The 23,000-nt window shown below is 44.6% G+C and overlaps 1 protein-coding gene across 10 annotated transcripts in view; it reads left to right on the top strand.

Moving 5' to 3' along the window:
• RELCH (RAB11 binding and LisH domain, coiled-coil and HEAT repeat containing) overlaps positions 1 to 23,000 on the top strand; it is a 403,047-nt gene that overhangs the window by 1,571 nt on the left and 378,476 nt on the right. For 7 of the 10 annotated variants that reach the window (XR_004538476.1, XR_004538477.1, XM_033934993.1 and 4 more), the window contains exon 2: positions 10,314 to 10,412. The exons of the other annotated variants lie outside the window; for them this stretch is intronic. Coding sequence is in view for 5 of the 7 variants with exons in the window: in XM_033934993.1 (XP_033790884.1) it covers positions 10,314 to 10,412 (99 nt within the window). In the remaining 2 variants the exon portion in view is untranslated. The remainder of the gene's footprint in view (positions 1 to 10,313; positions 10,413 to 23,000) is intronic. 10 annotated transcript variants of the gene reach the window in all.

Below are 23,000 nucleotides of genomic sequence, written 5' to 3'. Positions count from 1 at the left end.
GAGCGCATCATAGGCACATGTCATAAGGGGAGGGGGCGAAATATGAAAACATTTTTTTTTACACTGCTTCGGTGGGACAAGTGCTCCCTTCATGCAGTTGGCAACCTGCTTTGGCGGGACAAGTGTTTGTTCCCCTCATGCAGTTGGCAGCCTGCTTCGGTGGAACAAGTGCTTCCCTCATGTATTCAGCAGTTCCCCTCCAACTATGATGAACTTCTGCTTCACATGCAATGGGCAACCTGAGCTTTGACGCACGCAGCTCAGATGCGCCTTTAACACATGCACCTCAGCTGCGTTTTTAACAGTACTGGCACCCCCGGATCAGCTGTTAATTTTGGAGTGTTAAAATCTGGCACTTCATTTTGTACATCAACAGGTGAGGTCAGAGCATCGCTGGGAGTGCTAGTTTTAATATGAATGTCTTCATTTACATAGCAGAGTCAGAGGCTGTTAGGAAGCATGGAAAAGATCGCAGTGAGTTGTTATGTGCATCGGTAGGTAAAATATTTTGACGCTAAACCAGGAAGATCTGGTTTAGAATCAATTGTTAAAGGCACAGTTAAGTTTAGAGCAGTGGTCTCAAACTCAAACCATTTGCAGGGCCACATTTTGGATTTGTAGGTACTTGGAGTGCCGCAGAAAAAATAGTTAATGTCTTATTAAAGAAATGACAATTTTGCATGAGGTAAAACTCTTTATAGTTTATAAATCTTTCCTGTAACTGTTAAAGGAAAGATTTATAAATATAAAGTGTTTTACCTCGTGCAAAATTGTCATTTATTTAATAAAACATTAACTATTTTTTTTGCGGCCCTAACAGTTAAAGTTTAACATCTTTCCTTTCTCAGAACTGACACATTTCAATCACTATATTGAAAATAAAATATTTTCCCTACCTTTGTTGTCTGCTGACTTCATTTTTCTGTGCTTTTAACTATGGGCTCCTTTTACAAAGCCGCGCTAGCGGTTTAACGTGCGTAATAGCACACACTAAACTGCTGGATGTGCTAGCCGCTACCGCCTCCTCTTGAGCAGGCGGTAGTTTTTTGGCCAGCACGGGGGTTAGCATGTGATGAAAAGTCGCGCGCGTTAACCCCGCTAGTGCGGCTTTGTAAAAGGAGCCCTGTGTTTCCAGGGCCTACTTGTCCTTTGACTGTTTTTCTCTCAGTCTTCATGTACTGCCTTTCATCCATCTTTGGCATTAACTTAACATTCAATTTTTCCCTTTTTTCTGCTTTCTTCTCAAAATCTACCTTCCCTTCCTTCCCTATTTCTCTCTCTTTCCCTCCCTATTTCAACGGTCTGACATCTCTCTCCTTCCCCTCCAGTGTAACATTTCTCTTTTCCTTCCTCCTTTCTGCCCCCTGCAGTCCATCTTCCTTCCCTTCCTCCTTTCTGGCCCCCTCCCAATCCAACATTTCTCCCTCCTTTCCACCAATCCAATATTTTTTTTTCTCTCTTCCTCCTGCATGCTTCTCCTCTGATCCTTCTTTCCTCAACCAAACAACATCTCTCTCTCTCCCTCCATGAGTCCAACTTTTCACTCTCTGCCCTATCCCCCTTCCCCAGTGTAACATTTCTCCTTCCCTCCTTTCTGTCTTCCCCATCCATCTTACCTTCTCCATGAGTCCAACACTTTCTGCCTTCTGCACACTTTCTCTCTATCCTTGTCTCTTCCCTCAGTGGCATCCCTCCTTTGCACCCCCCAACCCAACATGCTCTCTCCCCATGCACCATCTCACCCTCCCCTCCAGTGTGTAGCACCTTTCCTTTCCCTCCCTTTCTGCCAGGTCCAGCAGTATCTCTTCTCCCTTCCTTTTACCTTGTCCAGCATTATCCCTGTCCCCATTGTCCAGCAGTACCCCTTCTCTCCTCCCCTTGTCCAGCAGTACCCCTTCTCCCTTCCCTCCTCCCCTTGTCCAGCAGTACCACTTCTCCCTTCCCCCCTGTCCAGCAGTACCCCTTCTCCCTTCCTTTTTTCCCTCCTCCCCTTGTCCAGCAGTACCTGGTGCTCACTGGGCAGGAAGAGAAGCTCAGGCTTCGGCGTCATCTGACTAGCAACTTCCTGCAGCTGCATCGTATACCAGGATTCCTGCCTTCGCGTACCTGCCGGAAACGCGAAGACAGGAGTTCCAGCATACGATGTGGCTGCAGGAAGTTGCTAGTTAGCCGACGCCGGAGCTTCTCTTCTGCTCAGTGTGTGAGATCGCGCCGGCATCAGCTGACTTGCAACTGCCTGCTGCCGTCACGTATGCCGGGACTCCTGCCTTCGCATATCCGGCAGATACGCGAAGGCAGGAGTCCTGGCCTACGCGATGGCAGCAGGCAGTTGCCCACATTGTGGGATCGGGTTGCCCAGTTGCAGTTAACCAGATTGCGAGTTCGGGTACTAGATCGCGGGCCGCAAATTAGAAGCCAAGGGGTCGCATGTGGCCCGTGGGCTGTGAGTTTGAGACCGCTGGTTTAGAGCATCTGGGCCTCAGTTAATATGTGAAACCCTGCTTAAACTTGAGAAATATAGTACAGTATATAGAAAGGTTAAGAATATAAGCATTGTCATAATGGAACAGAACGAAGATCCATTTTGCTCAGTATCTTGTTTGGATTCATGTATTACCTGACTTACAGCTCAAAAGACTGATGTTGTGCTTAATTTAGAGAGAGTTACTTTTTTTTTTTTATAGATATGGTAATTCTTGAGCATAACACTTCATTTAAATAGGAAATATCATCCAAAGAAATAACATCATACTAGATAGTAAAACATAATCATTCTCAAAAATAGGAAATTAAAGGGAGATTTAGGACAATGGTGAAAGAGAACCTACACCTTCTATACTAAAAAAAAACAAAGGAAACTTTTTCCAGAGGCTTTACAATGCACTTAGGGCTTTCGCTGTATAACTCGGAATTCTTTCATTGTTTCAGTTAAGGTAGCGCTGAACTAACTTTTTCCCCACCCTTTTGTGCTGTCCTTAATTGTGATCTTTTCTGATAATATTGTATTTCACCTTCGGTCCTCTTGTTTGCTGTTCATCTGTAAGTCTTGTCCATGTCTTGACTTATGTTAAATATTTTAATTTTGTTCCCCTCATTTTTAGCTGTATTGTATATTGCTAGAATGTTGATAGGCGATCAGTCAAATTTTTAATAAACCTTAATAATAAACCTATCGGCAGCCACCTATAAAACGGCCGCTGATCATGTGTCAGTCACACAATGGCGCAATTTACAGAATTGTGGCTTTCATCAAAGGTAGATGTGGAAATGTAGGCCAGGGTTTTAAAGGCCTACATTTCTGGCACCTACCTTTGATAATTGTGGCTATGAAGGCGCCATAGAATGCCTAAGGTTATTTCTGGCGTTAACCATGCCTACTTCAACCTTAGGGATTCTAAGGCACCGTTTTGTGCCTACATTTGTTTTTAAATGATGTTTAAATAGCTTTTACCAATTACGTTAGGTGCCAGTAGTGCACCTAGTAACGCTTAAAGTGCCTTATATACAATATGGGTCTTACTGTACAAGGAAATTGAAGGAAATATGTTCCACAACTTAAGGCTTAACAGCCAAAAAGGCCTTCCACCTCTTTTGTGTAACCCTGGAGAAATCAGAAAATATAAGAATCTTTGTCCCAGAAATAATTGCTCTTTATAGTGGAAATAAAATCAAAGAATCCAGACACGGTCTGGTACTAATGCAAAAGAGACAATAAGAGTAGCTTTGGTGACAACTTCAGAATTTTCTAAAAATTAAAGCTTTGAGGCATTCCAGTCTTGATCCTTTCTTCCACCTTTATGGTCTGAACATATTCTCAAATATAATAAGCTCTATGGTAGCATAGAGTCTATTGATATCATCAGGATTTCATTTAAATATTTCTTTAACATCTCCAAAGGTGATAACATAGGAGACTTATAATATGAGATTCTTAAATTTTTCTATCTTTAAAAGTTTTCTAAGGCTTCCAGCTTATTTTGTCTTATAATGTGTTCATTCACCATATTAGCCTGAACTGGTTTAACCTCTTTCACAATATGTTACAGAAAATAGGCCCTGATATGCAAAACTGGTTTTAACCAGCCTTGCAAGGAAATTCTCCTGCCAATGCTGAAAAGGGTTCTCCGTGGCTGCTACCGATTGTTGTAGCAGCCACTACGCTAATACATTACAAGGAGCTCATTAGTGTTTTAATGAGCACTCCATGTAATGTACATGCACTGACAGGAAAGTAAGGCTTGACAGCTCAGGACACCCCCCCATCAATTTTTTTTTTTTTAAAGCTCCTTATCCATCCATCCCTCTGATTTCCCCAACCCCTCCAAAGCTGTCCATGACCTACCAGACCACACACCTCTTGACGCCCTCAAACATAAAAAAAAAAAATCCCACTCCATTCTGCCACAAGGTCAAGCTCCACTATGCTGGGACCCCCCCCCCCAACAGGCCCCCCTAACTCCCTCCATATCTTACAATTGAAGTTCAGGAGGAAGGATGCTCACTCACTCCTGCTGGCAGGCCTGCCTCTTCAAAATGGAGGGTCTTCCCATCCTGGTGCATCCTGGGATGCACCGGGAGGGGCTTAAGGGCCTGATTGGCTCAGGCAGGCAAAGCCCCTCACAGGGGAAGGGCCTTAGTACCCTCCCAGTGCATCCTGGGATGCACTGGGAATGGAAAAGGCCCTCCATTTTGAAGAGGCAGGCCTGCCGGCAGGAGGGATTGTACAACATGCACAATAGCTACACCTATTTTTTAAAAAAGCCAGTTTGGCTGATCGCCGATCAGTTGGACCAGCATTTGGTGACTTTGGGGAGTCCTTCCAGTTCAGATCGCAGATTCCCCTGCCCTGATCATCTGAACCAGCAGGCAGGGAGAACAGGAGCTGCTTGTTTTTTGTGACAGGTGAGCAGGAGAAGGAGCTGTGCTAGCAATTGCTTTTCTGAACAAAACCATACACAACCTTCCCCTTTTACTGGTGATGCTCCAAATGACTAGCATGCATATAATTTGCATGCTATTGTGCTGAGCATTGCTAGTAAAAGAAAAATTGCTCCTATCACAATATTTTTTACTGTGGTGTCTGGAGCTTTGTGCATTCGGGCCATAATCCTTTCCTCCCTCTTTTTTAAGAATTTCACCTTGGTTGTAGAATTTCATTTGGAGAGAATCAGGACCATTCAAAATCTTTTCAAACTTACCCAGCATATAACTTTCCAATGAACCAATAGCCTTCAAAACTTCTCTCAGATCAGCCCTTCCACCTGCACAGTTTTCTTCCAGGTGTTTTTCAAAGTTGTTCCCATGATTATCAACCTTCTCTACCAAGGAATCTTCCACCTTGCAGTCCTTGATGGCCACAGCTCCCTCCTGAAGAGACACTTGAGAAAACACTGACTCTTGCAACCCCATCCAATGGGTTTGCCGAAGCAGCACTTCCGGCATCCTCTGCATTCTCACGCTGCTCAGAGCCTTCCACATAGCCAGGTCTGGGAGGTGCCTCTAATGAACCAGGACTCAGCATGTGTCAGCTTCTACAGGAAAGGGCCTTCCATCACCCAGCTCCTGGTCCAAAACTGTAATTTCCATGGCAAAACTCAACAGAGTTTGCTGGACCAAATTAGTCACCGGTAAGTCAGCAAATGGGAACTAATGAACCTTGCCTTCCTACTTTACAATTGTTGTAATGGCAAAAAATCAGACCAAACAGCAAATACTCAGGAGCAATGTTCACTTGCCTCCAATTAGTCAGCCATCTTGCCCTCCCAAAGAGAGAGTTACTTTTAAAACACTTAGGACAAGGGTCTTTCTTAGTTGCATGTGTTGACAAATTACCGGTACTGTCCTAGAGGGGTTGTCTTGTGATACCGTGTCATTTTCTGAGACACAGGTTAACAGAATTGATCACATTTCCTGTCCCTACGGGAAACCTTCCAGTGTCATTCTTTACTGTCTATCTCAATCTCTTCAATACAAGGCCTGAGGGTCAGTGGTTGTGTCCAATCATACTCTGATTCTTCCTCTCTTCCTTAGAATGACATGGGGATGGTTTCCTGCAGTTATCTACAGGAACAGGGGTGGTGACCGATTTTGTCACCAGGTCATTCTCTAGGAAATACTAGGATCATATTCAAGTCATATAGTAGTGTTGTATCTTCTTAAGGGTATAAATCATCTCATTCTTAAAATGAATTTCAGGATTTGAAAAATGTGTTCCTTGTGAATTTTAACAAAGATTAATAGTATGACTGATTTCAATCATTATCTTGAGACAGTTGGTGTAAATACAAGTTAAAATTGAACCCAGGAGCATTCATTGCATTTCACTTTTAAATTGTGGGAACACTGCTAGTACCGGAAAAATTGGTAAAAAGCCTCAGAGTGATGATTAACTCAGAATAAACTTATATACAAGCATATTTTAATGATAAATCAAAAATTGATTTAGTATTAAGCTATGGCAGCTTAGCTTATACCTAAATATACGTAACAGGTTTGCTCCATTGGTAAATTACTAGTAGGTAGGATTATTGCACTTCTTAATAGGGTTATGCAAGAACCATCTTACAACAATCAGCATGCCTTTTTTTTTTTTTTTTTTTGAGGGTGGAGTGGGGCAAACATGACCACATATCATGTATTTTTTTTAACTTTTATATAGATCAAAATTCAGTCTCCCATAGGAATCAAAATTACTTTGTGCATACACACCTTTCTCCAAAATTAAATTTCTGTTACATCCCTTTCAGATTCTATACGCTAGTTGTTTAGTCCCAGCCCGCAGTCCTGGAGTTGCAGAAATCAACTTTTCAGAGCCTTAGCTCCATCCCCTTAGTCTGAGAGTTAGTAAACAGATCCAGTTGTGATTTCTGCAAGCAGACCGTGCAGAAGTCTTTTGCTGTAGCTCTACTTCTTGTTTTTATTTTACTATTAAAGTTAACAGCCTGAGGTAGATTCCACCGTGGTGCTGGTTTTCCAGCACACAGCCCTCCCTAGTGATGGGGGAGTGAGGTTTCAGAACTCTCAGGATCGCAGGGTGGATGTTATGTTATAGAATATTCTTTTCTAGCATCCTCAGGTAACTGAGTGGCGGTGGCCGCTTACTTTATGAAGGTGCATGCCTATCCTCTGCTGGTGCTGGTTGGCTGCAGTGCCGGGAGCCCTATGCGATCTCATTCAAGCTCTTAGTATGTTCTCTGCTGGTGTGGTGTCTGAGTTGCAAACTTTTTGGATCCATCTTTGGATGAGGATACTGCCTCGAGGATCATCTTCAGCGGCCATCTTTTCAAGAGCCAGATTCTTGTTGGTATAAGTCTGGATGACCTCTGCTCAGGTTTTGCCGAACGCAGCTCCATGTGAACCAGTTTTGCTTGACGTTGGGAGGGGATTGTAGTTCTCTTCGTTCCTCCCGCAGGTGTCTTCAGGGATACACAGGTTTTTCCTCCCATCCCAAGGGCTATGTCCACTTTAACCCAGTTCCAATTCCAGGTGTCCTCGGGTTCCTGTGCAGTGGCTACGCTTCACAAAAAAAAAAGCGCCAATGTCGCCAGGTGTCGGACATGGCTTCCTCACTCGAAGGCTGTCTCCGTTTTGTCAGGAGTGGACTCGACTTTCATTGGACACTTGTTAGTCCTCCTTTCCCACTTCCAGTTTGGTTTCTGGACTCTGGCAAGTCGACCACAACAGAGTCCAGGGTTGGCGATATTCTGCAATGCCTCTTAGTCATCCAGAATGCCTTTTAGTGTTCCAGAATACGAATGGGGACTTAGGCAGATACTCCTTATACTTCTTCGTGCTAGAAAGGCTTGGAGGATTGGAGACCCTTTCTGGATTTACGGTCGATCACCCACTTTTTGCAAATTCCTTTTTTTCTGAATGGACAATGGAGTACATGGTGATAGCTGCTATCTCTCCAGGGGGGTTTCTAGTGTCCTTGGATCTCACAGAGGTTTTCCGCCTTATTTCAGTCTGCCTGGAGCATCACAGGTTTCTACATTTCCATGTTCTGCAACAGCATTTCCAGTTCACAGCTCTGCCCCTTGAGCCTCGCCATGGCTCCCACATTTTTGTCTCTGTGATAGTAGTTGAGGCGGTTTTCCACCAGCAGGGGTGTCTTAAGTTCATCCTTCCTGGAATATGGGGTGATCCAGGCTCCATCTCGGTGGGTGTCCGAAGGTGCTGTGGGGGACAGTAGTGTCTCTGCTACAGGTGTTGGCAAGATAAGGAAGAGACGCTTGGCGTCCCCCCAGAAATACAGTGGCATTATTTCCACAGCATTACCTACACAGTAGAGTTTAGCTTCCCCTACAGCGCTATCTGCCTGGTTTACCAAGCCATTACTGTTTGTCCACATTTGTATTTGCCACCATATTTCACATCTAGGATCCTTGAGGAAGGCGTGTTTTGCCAAAACAGCCTGTGCTCAATCCTCCCAAGACAGATGTGGACTATGTTTTTTAGGATTGTTTGAAGAAATAAACATGTGTCAAGAACATTGTCTTCCACAGTCTTGTTTGTGTTTGGACTGTTCTCCTATTCTGTGGACATGGGTTTTCTTCTGTTGTGACTAACACGGTCACCACACCATTTCACTCAACATCTTTAATGAAAGGCGCTAATAGTTTAGAGCTAAAAGGTGCTAATTTAGAAAATGTTGTTTGTAGAAGGAATCTCTGATTAATTTCTGTAGAATTCATATTATATCGTCACAAGATGTTCAAATGTTGTTTGTTGGAGGTTTGAAAATTTCTGCTCGGCATCTGCCCTCTATCTCCAGGGTATTTTATTTACCAGCCTAAGAAAACTGAAACTTGGAGTAGATATTTACTTCATTTATTTCCCAGGATAGCTTAGATCTTAACAGCTGTTTTGGAATCCTCCAAAGAAACAGTGGCGATGCCAGCAACATTATTGGTGACTTTTATTCTGATTTATGATAGAGATTAGATATTGAGACTATATTTTAAGTATCATAGTATCCCCTTTTGCTCTTTAAAAGTTGAGGTATTAACAGATGTGGCAAAGACCACACAAAAGGAGTGTAAATAATTTCTTTTGATGAGACTCGAGTGTTAGTCTTGGGTGAGCTTTTTGAAATTTCCTTGCAAATGTGTGCTTGGATATCACACTCACAATGGGCTAGATTCACTAACAATATCAACTCAATCGCTGTTGGCTGATTTTCCAACAGCGATTGATTCACTGTTAAGTTTGCATGCAAATGATTTGCACGGAGGTTTGCATGCAAACCCACTGACTCAATCGCTCAGTGAGCAATTGAGACATGCACAGAGCCCTGACAGGAGAGGCAGCCTCCTGTCACTACTGTCAGGGCTTCTGCCAGGGGAGTGGGGTTCATTTTTTTAATGGCACAGATATTTTGCATGTATTACACATGCAAAATATCTGCTCAATAAAAAAGAAAAAAAAGCCTCCTGACAAAGCGCCCCTCCCTCCCCTCCCTGAACCTAAAAAAAATGGCAGGAGAGATGCACACTCCCTCCTGCCACCTGACGCTCCTCCTGACGCCACCCCTCCCCTGTGCCAAACCTAATATTGCTGGAGGGATGCCCATTCCCTCCTGCCACCAGATGCTTCCCCCGAAGACCCCTCACGTGCCGAACCTAAGTATGGCAGGATGGATGACCACTCCATCCTGCCATTGCCTCCCCATCCCTTTAAGTCTGGAGCTGAAGGAGTGCTCAGTCATTCCCTCCTGCTTCTCCACTGGCCACTGTCAGCAATGCAGGCCATAGGCCCCTCTCCGGTACATCATGTGACACTGGGAGGGGTCTAAGGCCTTGATTGGCTCAGGCACCTCAGGCTCCTCCCTTGGGAGGGGCCTAAGATGTCTGAGGCAATCGGGGACTTTCTTAGGGAGGAGCCTAAAGAAGTCCATGATTGGCCAAAACAGGTTTAGCGACGACCGCTGACTTTAGTAAATCTGGGCCAATGTTTTTGATGAACAGGCCTGTGACTGAAGTTCAAGCACCTCTGCAAACTGTAGCTTAGTTTTGCCTTAAGGAAAAGGTTCCTGTTAAGAATTGCATTGTAGCTCTAGTTTTTTGTTTATTTTTCTTTTTTAATTTAATTGTTTTTGTCATTTCCATTGTGCACATTTGATCTCTTGTCCCCTTCTATAATTGAGGACTTGAATATTTTTTTTCTTTTTCTCTTCCTGCTAAGTTTGTTTTGATGGCATGTTGGGTTTTTTTCTATATACAAGTGTTATACTTGGGATATGATTAATTTTTCAATAAAGAAAAAGTTAAATCTTATCAAAATGTCAACTGAGATGTTATTTGCTCCTATTGCAGGTTTTGGTAGCCTCAAAGAGGCAAACATTACCAGACAGCCCTTCAGCAATATCGCTAAAAAGAATGAGCCCAAGAACCAAACCTTGAAGCACAACACTGGTAACATCCCTTTCCTCAGAGTGAGCTCTATTTACCACTATCCTCTGCCTTTCATTCTACCAGTTCTAACTCGGACACTTTAGGGCCCATTCTGAGGGCACTCTATTAATTTATAAGTTCTCTATGTAGAACCATGTGAAAGGCTTTGCTAAAATCTAAGGCTCAGATTCTAAAAACTTTAACACTGTCACTAAACTGTTTTCCAGCGGTTTAGCCTGTACGCAGTTTAGCGATGGATTATCAAAAGGGATTAAATCCAACTTTAGCGAGGATTCTAGCATACTCCGACACTGACATGCAAATGAGCTCTTCAACAATGAAATGAATCCTCCAGTGGACTCTTAAAAAATGGCGAGCCATTTTTAAAAAGCAGTGTCTGCTTTTAGCAACTAAAAAAAGTGACTGGTCCAGGGGTGCCGGTCAGTGTCACAGATTGCTAGAAATCCTGGTGTTGTGATGCAGCAGGAGAGATGCCCATTCTCTCCGCTGCATCACAACACTCCTTCCCAGCAGCAGTGGCAGCAAACATTATTCTCCTCCCGGAACGGCAGCGACACCCCTCCCTCCCCTGCAGCGGGAGAGATGTTATTTGCTCCTAGTGCACACTCTCCCACTGCACTAAAATCCATGCCGCCACTGACCCAACCTTTCCCCTGCAGCTGGAGAGATGCTCACACTCTCCCGCTGCACTAAAAACCTCATTGTGACTGACCCAAAAAACACACACACACCCTGCAGTGGGAGAGATGCCCATTCTCCTGCTGCACTAAAAACCTCGCCACGACTGACCCGATCCCCCCCCCCTGCAGCGGGAGAGATGCCCACTCTCTTCTGCTGGCAAGTAACCCCCCTCGCAGCAGGAGAGATGTCCACTCTCTCCCGCTGGCAAGTACCCCCCCCCGCTGTCTCCGCCGCCCCCTCCCCCTTACCTCAAAGTTGATGAACCGGAGGAACACGGACCCACTCCTCCCAGATTCCTGCATCATCTAAAATGGGCCTTCCCTTTCCTGGTGCATTTTGGAATGCACAGGGGAGGGGCCTGAGGCTCTGATTGGCCCAGGTTGTATAAGGCCCCTCCCATGGGTCGATCGCAGCGAGGTTTTTAGTGTAGCAGGAGAGTGTGGGCATCTCTCCCGCTGCTGGGGGGCGTTTGTTGGTTGACAGTGGGAGAGACTGAACATCTCTCCCACTGTGGTTGTGTTTGGGGGGAAGGGGGTTTCTTGAAGCGTTTTGTCTGTACATGTATTGCTGTCACCAGCGATGGACAAATTCAAATTTAGCAAATCTTTGCTGCTGTCCGCTGACCTTATTTGCATGCAGGTTTTTTTTAAAAAAGTCTTGCTTTTTTAGGTTCGCTATCAAAATGGCTGTGTTAGTAGACCGTTGCTTTTTAACGCGGGTTTTTGAAAATCCTGCCCTAAGTATTTAGCATCTAGCACTCTTCCTTGATCCAATACTCTGGTCACCCCTACCTCTAGTGAAACCATGCTTCTTCCTTCATGCTTCCTTGGATTCTCCAATCCATGTTTCCAGAACCCTAATAAATGGCTTGTAAGCCTTTCCAGAATGATATATTTCAACAAGTTTTCATTTTCATCTCTTCTGGAATTTCCTTTGATGGTAGCTGTTCTTGTGGAAACTTTATAATGGTAAAGTTCAAAATATGGTGAGGTTTAAATTCAACAGGCAATAAAGCCTGGCTATGTTCAATCAGTTGAATCGAATTATCAAGTAAATTTGGTCAATTGGTTGATTAGCTAAAAGGACAGTTAGATTTTCACTTGGCTAATATGGATGTTGGCTTATTTTGTTCCTTAAATAAATGAAGGAAAAATGTAAAAACCTGTGAAATGTGTTTACTCAGGTTTTCTTTCTCTAATACCTATTGTAGTGTGATTAAAAATCAGAAACCAAACAGTGTGATATATATGCAATAATAGGGAAAATCAAGATGGGTGGATAAATAGATTTTCCTATCACTATAGATCTGTCATTACCAAATTGGCAGAATTAGTTTTATTGGTTTGACAAATGTGATGAAATTTTTTACTTCAGTTTTAAAACAGCAATCTGAATACAAATGGAAGAACTTTATATTATTTTAAACTGTCAGAAGTACTTTGCTACATTGATATTTTATAGGGTACTGTAGGCTCTGTTATCTTTGGACAGAAGTGCTGCATATTAGTGGAAAAAAGTTAGTTAATCCTGGGTATTCCATTAAAACATCACATTTGAGCAGTGGAACACAGTAAAGTACCAGCAATTTGTAAAAACATACTGAGAAAGGTTATTGATTTCACCACTCAAAAGTTTTTCTTCCATTTTCTCTTGCTCTTTTCCTATTTATTTATTGATGTAAACCCTTTGCTTGTTGTGCAGTGTTTGTAAGGTCTAGATTTACTCTATTTTGTTCTTTTTCTGCCTAGAACTGTTACACTATTAGCTGTTTCTTTAGGCTAAATTATTGATGAAATGTGTTTTGCACGTATTATACAGTTTCAGAATCCAGGCAGAAAGTATGATACTAACACAGACCTTTCCCATTTTATCTTGAGACCCTATTAGTTAGTCTTGTCTTTTTTTTTTTAACCATGAATGTGTATGAAATAAATTTGTATACATGAGACCAGTCATTATATGCAAAACGATCTCATGCTGAAAACTCAGCTGGCTGTGGGATCACAGGGCAGGTTTGAAAATCTTGTACTTCTACGTTCTATTTCCCAAGTTACTTTGAATAAACACTTTCTTAATTATAGAGAAATTATGATTGTGAGTTTAAAAGGCTCCTGAAGCAGGCTGCATTGGCAGAAACATGTGCATGTCGAGCCACTGCACAAGATTATGATTTGCACAACATTGTTCTCGAACCTCCACTGTTGTTTGTTGGTTCTGATTGTGTGTGTGGAGGTTTCACTCCTGGTTTTTGCTTTGGCCCCCTAGAAGAATTCATTGTTTTTCTTTATCTCTGTCACAGCTCCCTGTTTGGATGTTCACGACCATGCAACATGGTTGAGCCTAAGGGCTGTTGCTCCTAGGCTTATGGATTTGTTCCAAATTTGAGCATGGAGCTTCAGCAGCCCCCAGTTTGCACTTGATGCTACGGGCTGTGGCTTTGGGCTTGGTCCCCTGGGAAAAGTGAAAAATATTCTATTCGAAGCAATATAGTTTTCTCACTATATAATAAAATCAGAGGAAAGGAAAATCAACAGTGAAACATACTAAGATTTCTAAACATTGGGAACATTTTAAAAGGGAAAACAGCAGTCAAATTTATTGGTAAAAAATAAATGGTTTTTAGAATACTGCAATTCCGAGACAAAAAACAGAAAACCCATTACTTGATTCCTCCTGGCTAGAGGCAGCTTTGGTCCCCATCTTCCTACCCCTGAGTTGTCCAGTACTCCTGTCAGGGTGGACACCCCTGGACTCCCCTGTAGCCCTAAGTTTTATTTTATTGTTTTTAAAGCCTGTTAGCTGTTCTCTGTGTTGGGGAATAGAGCTTATATTTCCCCCTACTGCAGCTTTCAGACTGCCTGGACTCTGGGCCTGGGGAATCCCTTAATTCTCGGCAGACCCCACCCTCGCCTGCCAGGCGGTAAGATAAAATAGACTTGAGACAGTCATAGGCCGGCATGTGTCTGCCCTGTGGCATGTGCCTTTAGAGCCAGATGCTGAGCAGAACGAATGGATTATTTTTACAGTGTATAAATGTGGACTCTGTTTTAGAAGGAAACAGGGGGATGATATTCCATATTTGGTTGAATTTCTAGATACATCAATAATGATCTCAACTGAGATCAAGTATTTGGGTGTCCTTGTAGATTCTTGTTTGACTTTTAAAAGCAATGATCAGGTAATGATTCGGGAAAATATTTTTTAAGCTGCGTCTCTTGAGTAATCTTAGACCGTATTTGTCAGGCAGCACTTTTAAGATTGTCTTGCAAACAGTAGTCTCAGGCCTTGATTATTTTAATCTAGTTCTTTTAGGCATACCTGCGTCAATGCTGTGTGCATTGCAGGTTGCGCAAAATTTGGTTGTTAGGACGCTTTTCAGATTAGGGAAAAGCAAACGTGTTGGAATACTATACAAACTTGTATTGGCTGAAATTGGAGTACAAGATATGTTATAAACTGTTGATGGGTTATCTCTGTGTGCATGGATTGACACTGAAGTGTTTAATAGATAGTATTCTGCCATATGTTCTGCTTCAAAAATTTGCTTTCTTAATTGTGCTGATCTGTACATTCCACTGGTCAAACAATTGAGGCATCCTTCCTGCCAATTTTCTCTTGTAAGGTGAGGGGTCAGCTTGGCAGGAGAGAGTGGGCATCCCTCCTTCTGTTTTCACTACTGCGGGGTGGGGGGGGGGAAGTTGCTTGGTTCCCAGAGCCGGGACATCAAGGAAGGCTTTTATTCTTTTTTTAAAAAATGGGGCAGATATTTTGCATGTGTAACACACACAACATCTGTCAATTAAAAGAAAAAATAGTTTCCAGCTCTGAACAGTGGCAGGAGGCTGCTTTTGGGGCTTCCCTTTGCTGGCTTTGCACATGTGTGAGAGTTGGTCTCACTCTGATCAATCGGATAAGAGAGACTCGAACATCTGAGAAAATAATTTGTATGCAGTCTTTTTGGTACATCGATCACTCTTCTGCAATCGGCCAACTACAATCCAGTCGGTATTAGCGATTATGTTTAGTGTATCCAGTTCTAAATGAATTCTTTGCTTTAGTCTTTACTGAAGAATATGTAAGGGAAATGGAAATTTTAAAGAATGGAATTTAAGGGTGATTATACAGCAGAAAAATACATTTCAGTGACCATGAAAGATATAGTAAGCCAAATCAACAAGTTTAAAGAACAGTATCACCTGGACCAGATTCTGGGCACCCAAGTTCTGAAAACTCAACATTGAAATTGCATATCTACTATTATTAATTATTTCTGTTGTGCTACCAGATGCATACAGCACTGCACAGAGTCGCGAAAAAAATAAGAAAACAGTCCCTGCTTGAACGAGCTTACAATCTAAAAGGCAAGACATACAAACAGGATGTCATGGATACAGTTAAGGGGGATGGTTAATCAGCAGGCTTTGTTGGAGGGCAGAGGTACTGGGTTAAAGAAAAATTTGATTAACCTTACCATGCTAATGTAATTTTGAAACTTTTTTTTTTTTTTTTTTGTAATATCGCTGTCTGTATATAGTCTCTTCCTCTGTAAACCGCTCTGAACTGTTTGTGGTATTGCGGAATATAAAAATAAAGTTATTATTATCAAAAAGGTGGATTTTCAGTCTGCTTATCTAATATTAATAACCTGTCATTAAAATCATCCACAATACCTGAGGATTGAGAAGTTGCCAATGTAATACCAATTTTTAAAATGGGTGTGATGGGAAAACCACAGTAAGCCACTACTTATCCCTAGGGACAGATAGCATGGAACCTTACTACTTTTTGGGTTTCTGCCAGGTCCTTGTGATCTGGCTTGGCCACTGTTTGAAGCAGGATACTGAGCTAATTGAACCTTTTAGTCTGATCCAGTATGGCAATTCTTTAAGTTAACTGGATGAAGGGTGTGTTATTTTTATTAAATCTATATCTATAAAATTTATGTTTTTAAATAAAGAATTGAGGTGTAACAGTGGCAGTTTAAACCTAAAATTGTAATGTTCTGTTGCTATCCAGTTCGTATTATCTGGATAAATCAATTACAGATGGAGCAAGTCTAAGATATCTGGATACCCTTAAAACATTCAGATGTTTTTTTTTTTGAACGTCATTTTTATTCAAGAGACCACAACAGAAACAGGCAAATGTCCAATAATACAAAACATAATTGCAAAGACATGCAGGCAGTACAGAGGCAGAACATGCCGCAATATAAGAACAAGCTGAACCACTAAACACAGGACAATCCAATTAAAAACAGCCCGCCTCTTATGGAAGCCTCAAGAATTTTTGCAAAAAACAGACCCAACCCACCCCAAGGATGTCCCCCAAATGAAATAGCACACATACCAACCAACGCAGAGCAGTCAACCAGACATGCAAACCCCTCTCATACTCTCCATTCATACCAACCCCCCCTCCCCACCCACCCCACGCCGGAGAACCAGAGGTAGCTGCAGGAACACCCTCCAGAGAGCCAGGTAAGCCAGTACCTCAGGGTTGGAGGAACGTTTAGAATAGCAAAGTTCGAAACGCGCCAGCTCAATCATATGATTCAGCCAGCTGTCCAAGGGTACAGACCCCGCCTGTACCCAATATTGTAAGATTGTACGTTTGACCGTCAGCAAAGTCAGGTAAATAAAGCGCTGTTGCGGCACCGTAAAACCCTGCTCCTCCAATAGAGACTGGTTGCCAAGGAGCAATGTCTTGTAATCCCACTCAACTGGTCGTTGCAAGACCAACTGCAGCTGTGCAAAAGAAAAATTCCAGATAGATAGGTCAGGACACTCCAAAAAGGAGTGTAAAATCGTCCCCGGGGCCCCGGAGCACCTGGTACACAGCGGGTCTTCCCACAATCCCATGCCCGCCCCTCGCTCTCTGGTTATGTAAGCCCTGTGGAGGATTTTAAATTGAGTTTCCTGCCAAGCCGACGACTTCACAAAAGCATGCAAAGTGTAAAAAAGATCAAGAAAAGTATCAGGGGTATACCGAGCGGCAAGATCACGGTTCCACCTCTCTCTAAGAGCAGATAAGTGGCCCTGGGAAGCTACAGACCAAATCACTCTATACCAGACTGACAAGGAGCTCTGAGAAGTAAGTATGTATTCATCAAGAGGGCCACACCGCCAATCGGCTCCAAACTGTTGATGCAAAGTCTGAAAATAGTGCCGGGCCTGTAAATAGGCAAAAAATTGCTGGTTAGGGATGCCCCATCGGTCCCGAAGGGAGGCAAACGGAACAAAAACACCCGTGTCGGCCTCAATCAGATGAGAGAGGTTAGAAGCCCCCCCTAGATGCCCATGTAGTGAATGGAGAACGGCCGAGACCCGGGGGGAAGCCAGGGTTACCCTGAAGTTGCAAAAATGGTGATGCGGTCGGGGACCGATCCTGCAGCCTACGCCACCACCTCCAGGCCAAATGAAAAGGGCGCAAGAACCGCAACCTGGAGAACAATTCTCCTCCCCCTCTCCTACCCAGTGACACATGGAGAAGGTTGATGAAAGTGTAAGGCGCGCACCACCCAGTTAGCCATCCAGAAGGAGAAAAACGAGCAACTCCAGTCACCCCTTCATGGACAAAACGCAGAAGAGCCGCCACATTGTACGCACATATATCCTGGAGGCCCAAGCCCCCCTCCCGTTTAGAGAGAGTCAATTTCACATAAGCGATCCGCACCGCTCTATGGCGCCATAAAAACGAGGTAAAAATGGACCGAAGCCTCCCAACATCTCGCTGCAGCACCCAAAAGGGCACCGTTTGTAGAGGGTACAGCAATTTGGATCATTTTAACCAGAGCCGCCCTCCCCAATAGGGTCAGCGGGAGATCCCGCCAGGCGGAACACAAGTTCTGAATTTTATCAATGGCTGCTAACACGTTACTTTTGTACATAACCCGAGGGTCAGTATGGAGATAAATACCAAGATATCTCATCGGCTTCCGCACAGGCGGTATCTGCAAAGTGGCATGCCAGGATTCTGGACCCAGGCCGGACAGAGGGAGGAGCTCAGATTTAGCACAGTTTACTTGGAGACCCGACAAGACACCAAATTCCGTTACCAAACGCAACGCCACCGGCAAATGAAGGAGGGCCTGGTCCAAAAAGAGTAAGATATCATCCACAAACAACGTGATACGGCACTCCACACTTCCAATCTGGATACCCCGCAACTGTGGATTATTACGGATCTTAATGGCGAGCAGTTCAAGAACTAGGACGAAAAGAAGTGGAGAAAGGGGACACCCCTGACGCGTGCCCCTACAGAACGGAAAGGAAGAGGAAAGGCCTCCATTAATGATAAGTCTGGCCTGCGGTAAGGTATATAAGCCCTGAATCCACATAAGAAAGTTCCCCGTCAAGCCATACTCCTGTAGCACCCAAAAAAGATACTGCCACGAAATACTGTCGAAGGCTTTCTCCATGTCCAACCCAACAATTGCAGAGGTGCCCCCTCCATCGCGATGTTCATGGAGCGCCGTCAAAGCTTTAAGGAGATCCATAGAAGCATACCGTTGGGGGACAAAACCAACCTGATCTTCCGCGATGAGCTGGGGCAAGACCAAATTCAATCGGGCTGCCAGAATAGAAGCCAACAATTTAACATCTTGGTTCAACAACGAAATCGGTCGATAGGAACCTACCTGCGTAATGTCCTTTCCGGGTTTAGGGAGCAGGGTGATATGAGCTAAGTTGTTCGGGAGACCAGATGCAGACGTGGATAGAAAGTTAAAGAAATTCCCCAAGGGCTGCGCAAGAAGATCAGGCAAAAGTTTGTAATATTCCGGACCGAAACCATCAGGTCCCGGAGACTTGGTAAGCTTCAGCTTTCGGATCCCCAAACGAACTTCCTCTAGGGAGATAGGGGCACTCAGTTGTTCAGCCTGGTCAGCGGAAATCTGTGGAAGATGAATATCCCGGAAAAAATGCTTGCGATCCTCCTCCGTAAAATCCCGTCGTGCATAGAATGCGCTATAAAAAGCCACGAACTGTTCCCGGATTTGGGCTTCCTGAGTAAAGCTATCCCCTCTAGCATTTTTCACCAGTCGAATAAGTTGTTTTTTCCGGTAAGGCCGAACTAGGTTCGCAAGAAGTTTGTCCGCCTTGCCACCCCACTGATAAAGCCGAAACTTCTGATAATAGATATCCTGGCGAGCACGATAATCCAAGATCTCATTGATCTGACGGCGTAAAGATTTAATCTGTTGTCCATCCGACTCCGTCAAGGACGTCCGGTGACGTTTGCGAAACACAGCCAAGCGGTCCGCGAGAGCAAGAAGTGTCTCTCCCTGCTGTTTTCTTTTAGTGGCAACATATTGAATAATATGGCCCCGCATCACCGCTTTAGAGGCGTCCTAGAACACCTCAGAGTCCACGTCAGGAGTGTCATTATGCGCAGTGTACTCCAGCCAATGAGCCCTCAAATAGATCCCGAAATCCCGGTCAGAGTACAAAGCAGCAGGGAACCGCCAAGTTCTATCCCCCTTCATGCCAGTGATCCCTAAAGTAAGCACCACCGCCGAATGATCAGAGAAGGAGACATCTTCAACAGTAATCTTGTCCACGCAGGAAAAAAAAGAAGTTGACACCAGAATGTAGTCCAGACGGGAATACATAGAATGAGGGTTAGAATAAAATGTATATTCCCTATCAAACGGATGAAGAGTTCTCCAGGCGTCCACTACCGCCAGCTGATCACATAAAAAATTCACCCCCATACGAGCAAAATTTTGAGGCCTCGGCTTGGCAGGAGAGCAGTCCAATGTTGGATCAGCAGCAATATTAAAATCCCTCCCCACAATCAATTGATAAGTGGGATATTGAGCTAGGATTCCCAGTAACCCAGAGAAAAAACTATGACTATAAACGTTTGGGGCATAAAGGTTGCAGAAGAGGAGTTGAGAACCCCAGACCTCCCCCAACACAATGTATCGGCCGTCCCTATCTGGAATAGTCTTATGAATGTGAAACGGTAAGTGTTTGTGCACTAAAATGGCCACCCCTCTTTGTCTTACATTATAAGCGGAATAACTCACATCTCCCACCCATTCTCTACGCAGCTTCTCATGTTCAGTACTCGTCAGATGGGTTTCCTGCAGAAAGGCTATGTCAACGTGGTGTTGCCGAAGCCAAGTGAGAATTTTCTTGCGTTTGATTGGAGAGTGTATACCATCTACATTCAGAGTAACGACAGTTAAATTAACCATAGCTGCTAAGCAGAAAAAGCCACCATAGTAATCTGTTGACAAATAAAGAAAAACATGCCAGAGACCGAACCTCCCAGCTAAGCCCGGCTCCAGGGAAGGACAGGAGCCCTGCAGACCCTCCGGTCCCCCAGTCAGCACTACCCTCTGCCCCCACCCCACCCATCCCCAACTCACCCCCCCCCACACACAAACATCCACAGCCATGCCACACACATCCCGCCCCTCCGACCACCTCACTCCACACTCCCGGAAAGTCCTCCCCTAACTTTCCAATACCCCAAACCCAAGAAAAACTGCCTGCACTCAACCATCCCTCCCCCCTCCCGAACCCTTAGCCAATATCAATCAGAAAGGGAAAACCCCGCTAAACTAGCATAGACTCCCAACCAAACCCCGAAACTCCCCAAACCGTACCCACACTAATAGCCGAACAATCCCCTGCTCACCAAATCATACCCAGCAAAGCAAAAAACTCCCTGCAGACCCTCATGAGCCAGAAACCCCCACCTTCCAAAAGAAAATAAGGGAGAGTAATCCCCTCATGCCCAAAAAGGAATGCCCAGCAGTCCAAATAAAGGCTGCCAATCAAATGGAAAGCCATTCAAATAGATAAGAAAAATACAAAACAAAAGGGGAGCAGAGCACAAGTATACCACAGTACTAACTCCCGGAAGCCCACTAAATCCAGATAACAGCAACCCCATCAAGTCCAAACCATCCAACCCGAACCCAGACCACACCCCGAACCCACCTCAGAATCTAGTAAAGGAAAGGAAGAATTCGAGAGAGACAGTAAACAGAACCCCGGATGGGGATTAAACCAGAAGAGAGAGGGAGACACAAAACTAAGAGCCCCGCTCATTGCCCTGCCGAAAACAAAAGCCATTAAAGCGGCAACGAGCAGAAGCAGGCCCACAGAGATAGCACACAGCGCCAAGACTCCTCCAGGCAAGGAGAGTAACACGCAGGCAGGCAACAGGTGCAGGACAGAAAGAAAGAGAAAGAACAATAGACGGGACCTCGAAGCCGTGTCCTCTCGATCCAGGGCCAAGAGATTACCAGCTCACTCCCCCGAAGGGAGGCAGCGGTTCACACCCGGATCCCGTGAGGCCCTAGAAGGCAAGAGGTAGGAGGAGGAGGAGGGAAGAAGCTAGGGCAGAAAAGGAAGAAACACAAAATGTCCGGGTCGTCGAGTCTGCAGCAGTGGATCATCCTCATGGAGTGCATAGCAAAGTCTAGCCCCCGGTACAGTGCAAGTGGTCAGTGTCAGGGTTCACATGGATCACGAAGGTAAGATACTCAGTCTGGCAAGCCCTCTATGAAGGATCGAATCTCCACCGGGGTGGTGAAATAGTGCGTTTTGTTGGCATGGTGGACTCTCAGTTTTGCCGGATATTGCAAAGCAAAACGCAGCTGTTTCTGATGGAGCTGTGTGCAATACGCAGCCATAGTGCGGCGCTGCTCTGAAACTCTAGGAGAGTAATCCTGAAACAGGAGAAGCCACTGGCCCTCATACAAGACATTGCCTTTCGCCTTGTAATGAAGCAGAAGCTGAGTCTTGTCGGCAAAATTGAGAATGCGGGCAATGACTGGCCGCGGCTTCCGCTCTCCTTCCCGGTAAGCTCCAATCCGATGCACCCTCTCGATCAGGAGGGGCGAACCTCCGGTATCCATCCCCAGCTCCTTGGATAGCCACGTGGAGACCAAGGCGTGCAATTCCATACCCGAAATTGATTCTGGAAGACCGATAAGCCGGATATTATTTCTAAGGCTCCGGTTCTCAAGGTCCTCAGCCCGGTCCTCCAGTTTGCGACATTTATCCTCCAGGGCTCGGGCTCCCGCCTCTAGAGCCGCCGTGCGGTCATCTTGCGCCGAGACCCTTTCCTCCACGTGTTGCAGACGAGTGGTCTGCCGTTCTACCGTGTCTTTAAGGCCGTCGACCGTGGATTGCAATCGGGTGAGTTTATCATCCAAAAACGTTGTAAGATGTTTTTTCAGCTCTTCGATCGCTTTGGCCTGTAGCATGATGGTAGGGGTAGGCTGCATGTGGTCAGATGGAGTGTGCTCCGCCATCTTAGCTGGTGTAGCAGGGCCTCGCAAAACTTTAGCAGACTTCTGGACTCTGGCGGGCATACCGGAAAACCCCGGCCAGAAATGGTAAAGACGAGCAACCAGTGACTTGCCCCACACAATGGAAGAAAGAAACAGGCTGAAAAGGCAGATGTGTAGCGGGATATAGCTGACAATCAGCCCAGAGTTCGGGAGAGGTACTCAGACACGTCTGATCAGGATGAGTGCATCACGTGACCCCATTCAGATGTTTTTATCCGGATATATTCAGTTAAACTGACCTACTTGGATATCTTTTTGGATGTTTGCTTAGATATATTCAATTGGATATTTTGATGTCGGGGTCTTTTTACAAAGCCACAATAAACACTAGAATGTTCTTGTTGCAAGTTAAAAGGCACTATCATAGGACACACTCAGGCATCCCGTGATAGTTTTGGGATCAGCGTGTGCTTTCCATGCGCTAAAATTTAGATTTTATTTTTTAGTACAGGAAATATGTTTGGGGCTGGCGAGTAGGCATGGCTTGCACTAATCAGCATGTGGGCATTAGTGCATACTAGTGCTGCCCGATTTCCTATTCGAATCGGGTGAATTGATTCGTTTTGTAAAAAAAAAAAAATCGGCCTGGCCGA

This window comes from Geotrypetes seraphini, chromosome 2 (genome assembly GCF_902459505.1).
Source record: "Geotrypetes seraphini chromosome 2, aGeoSer1.1, whole genome shotgun sequence".
Taxonomy (NCBI): Eukaryota; Metazoa; Chordata; class Amphibia; order Gymnophiona; family Dermophiidae; genus Geotrypetes; species Geotrypetes seraphini.
This window is presented reverse-complemented; position numbering and strand designations above follow the sequence as displayed.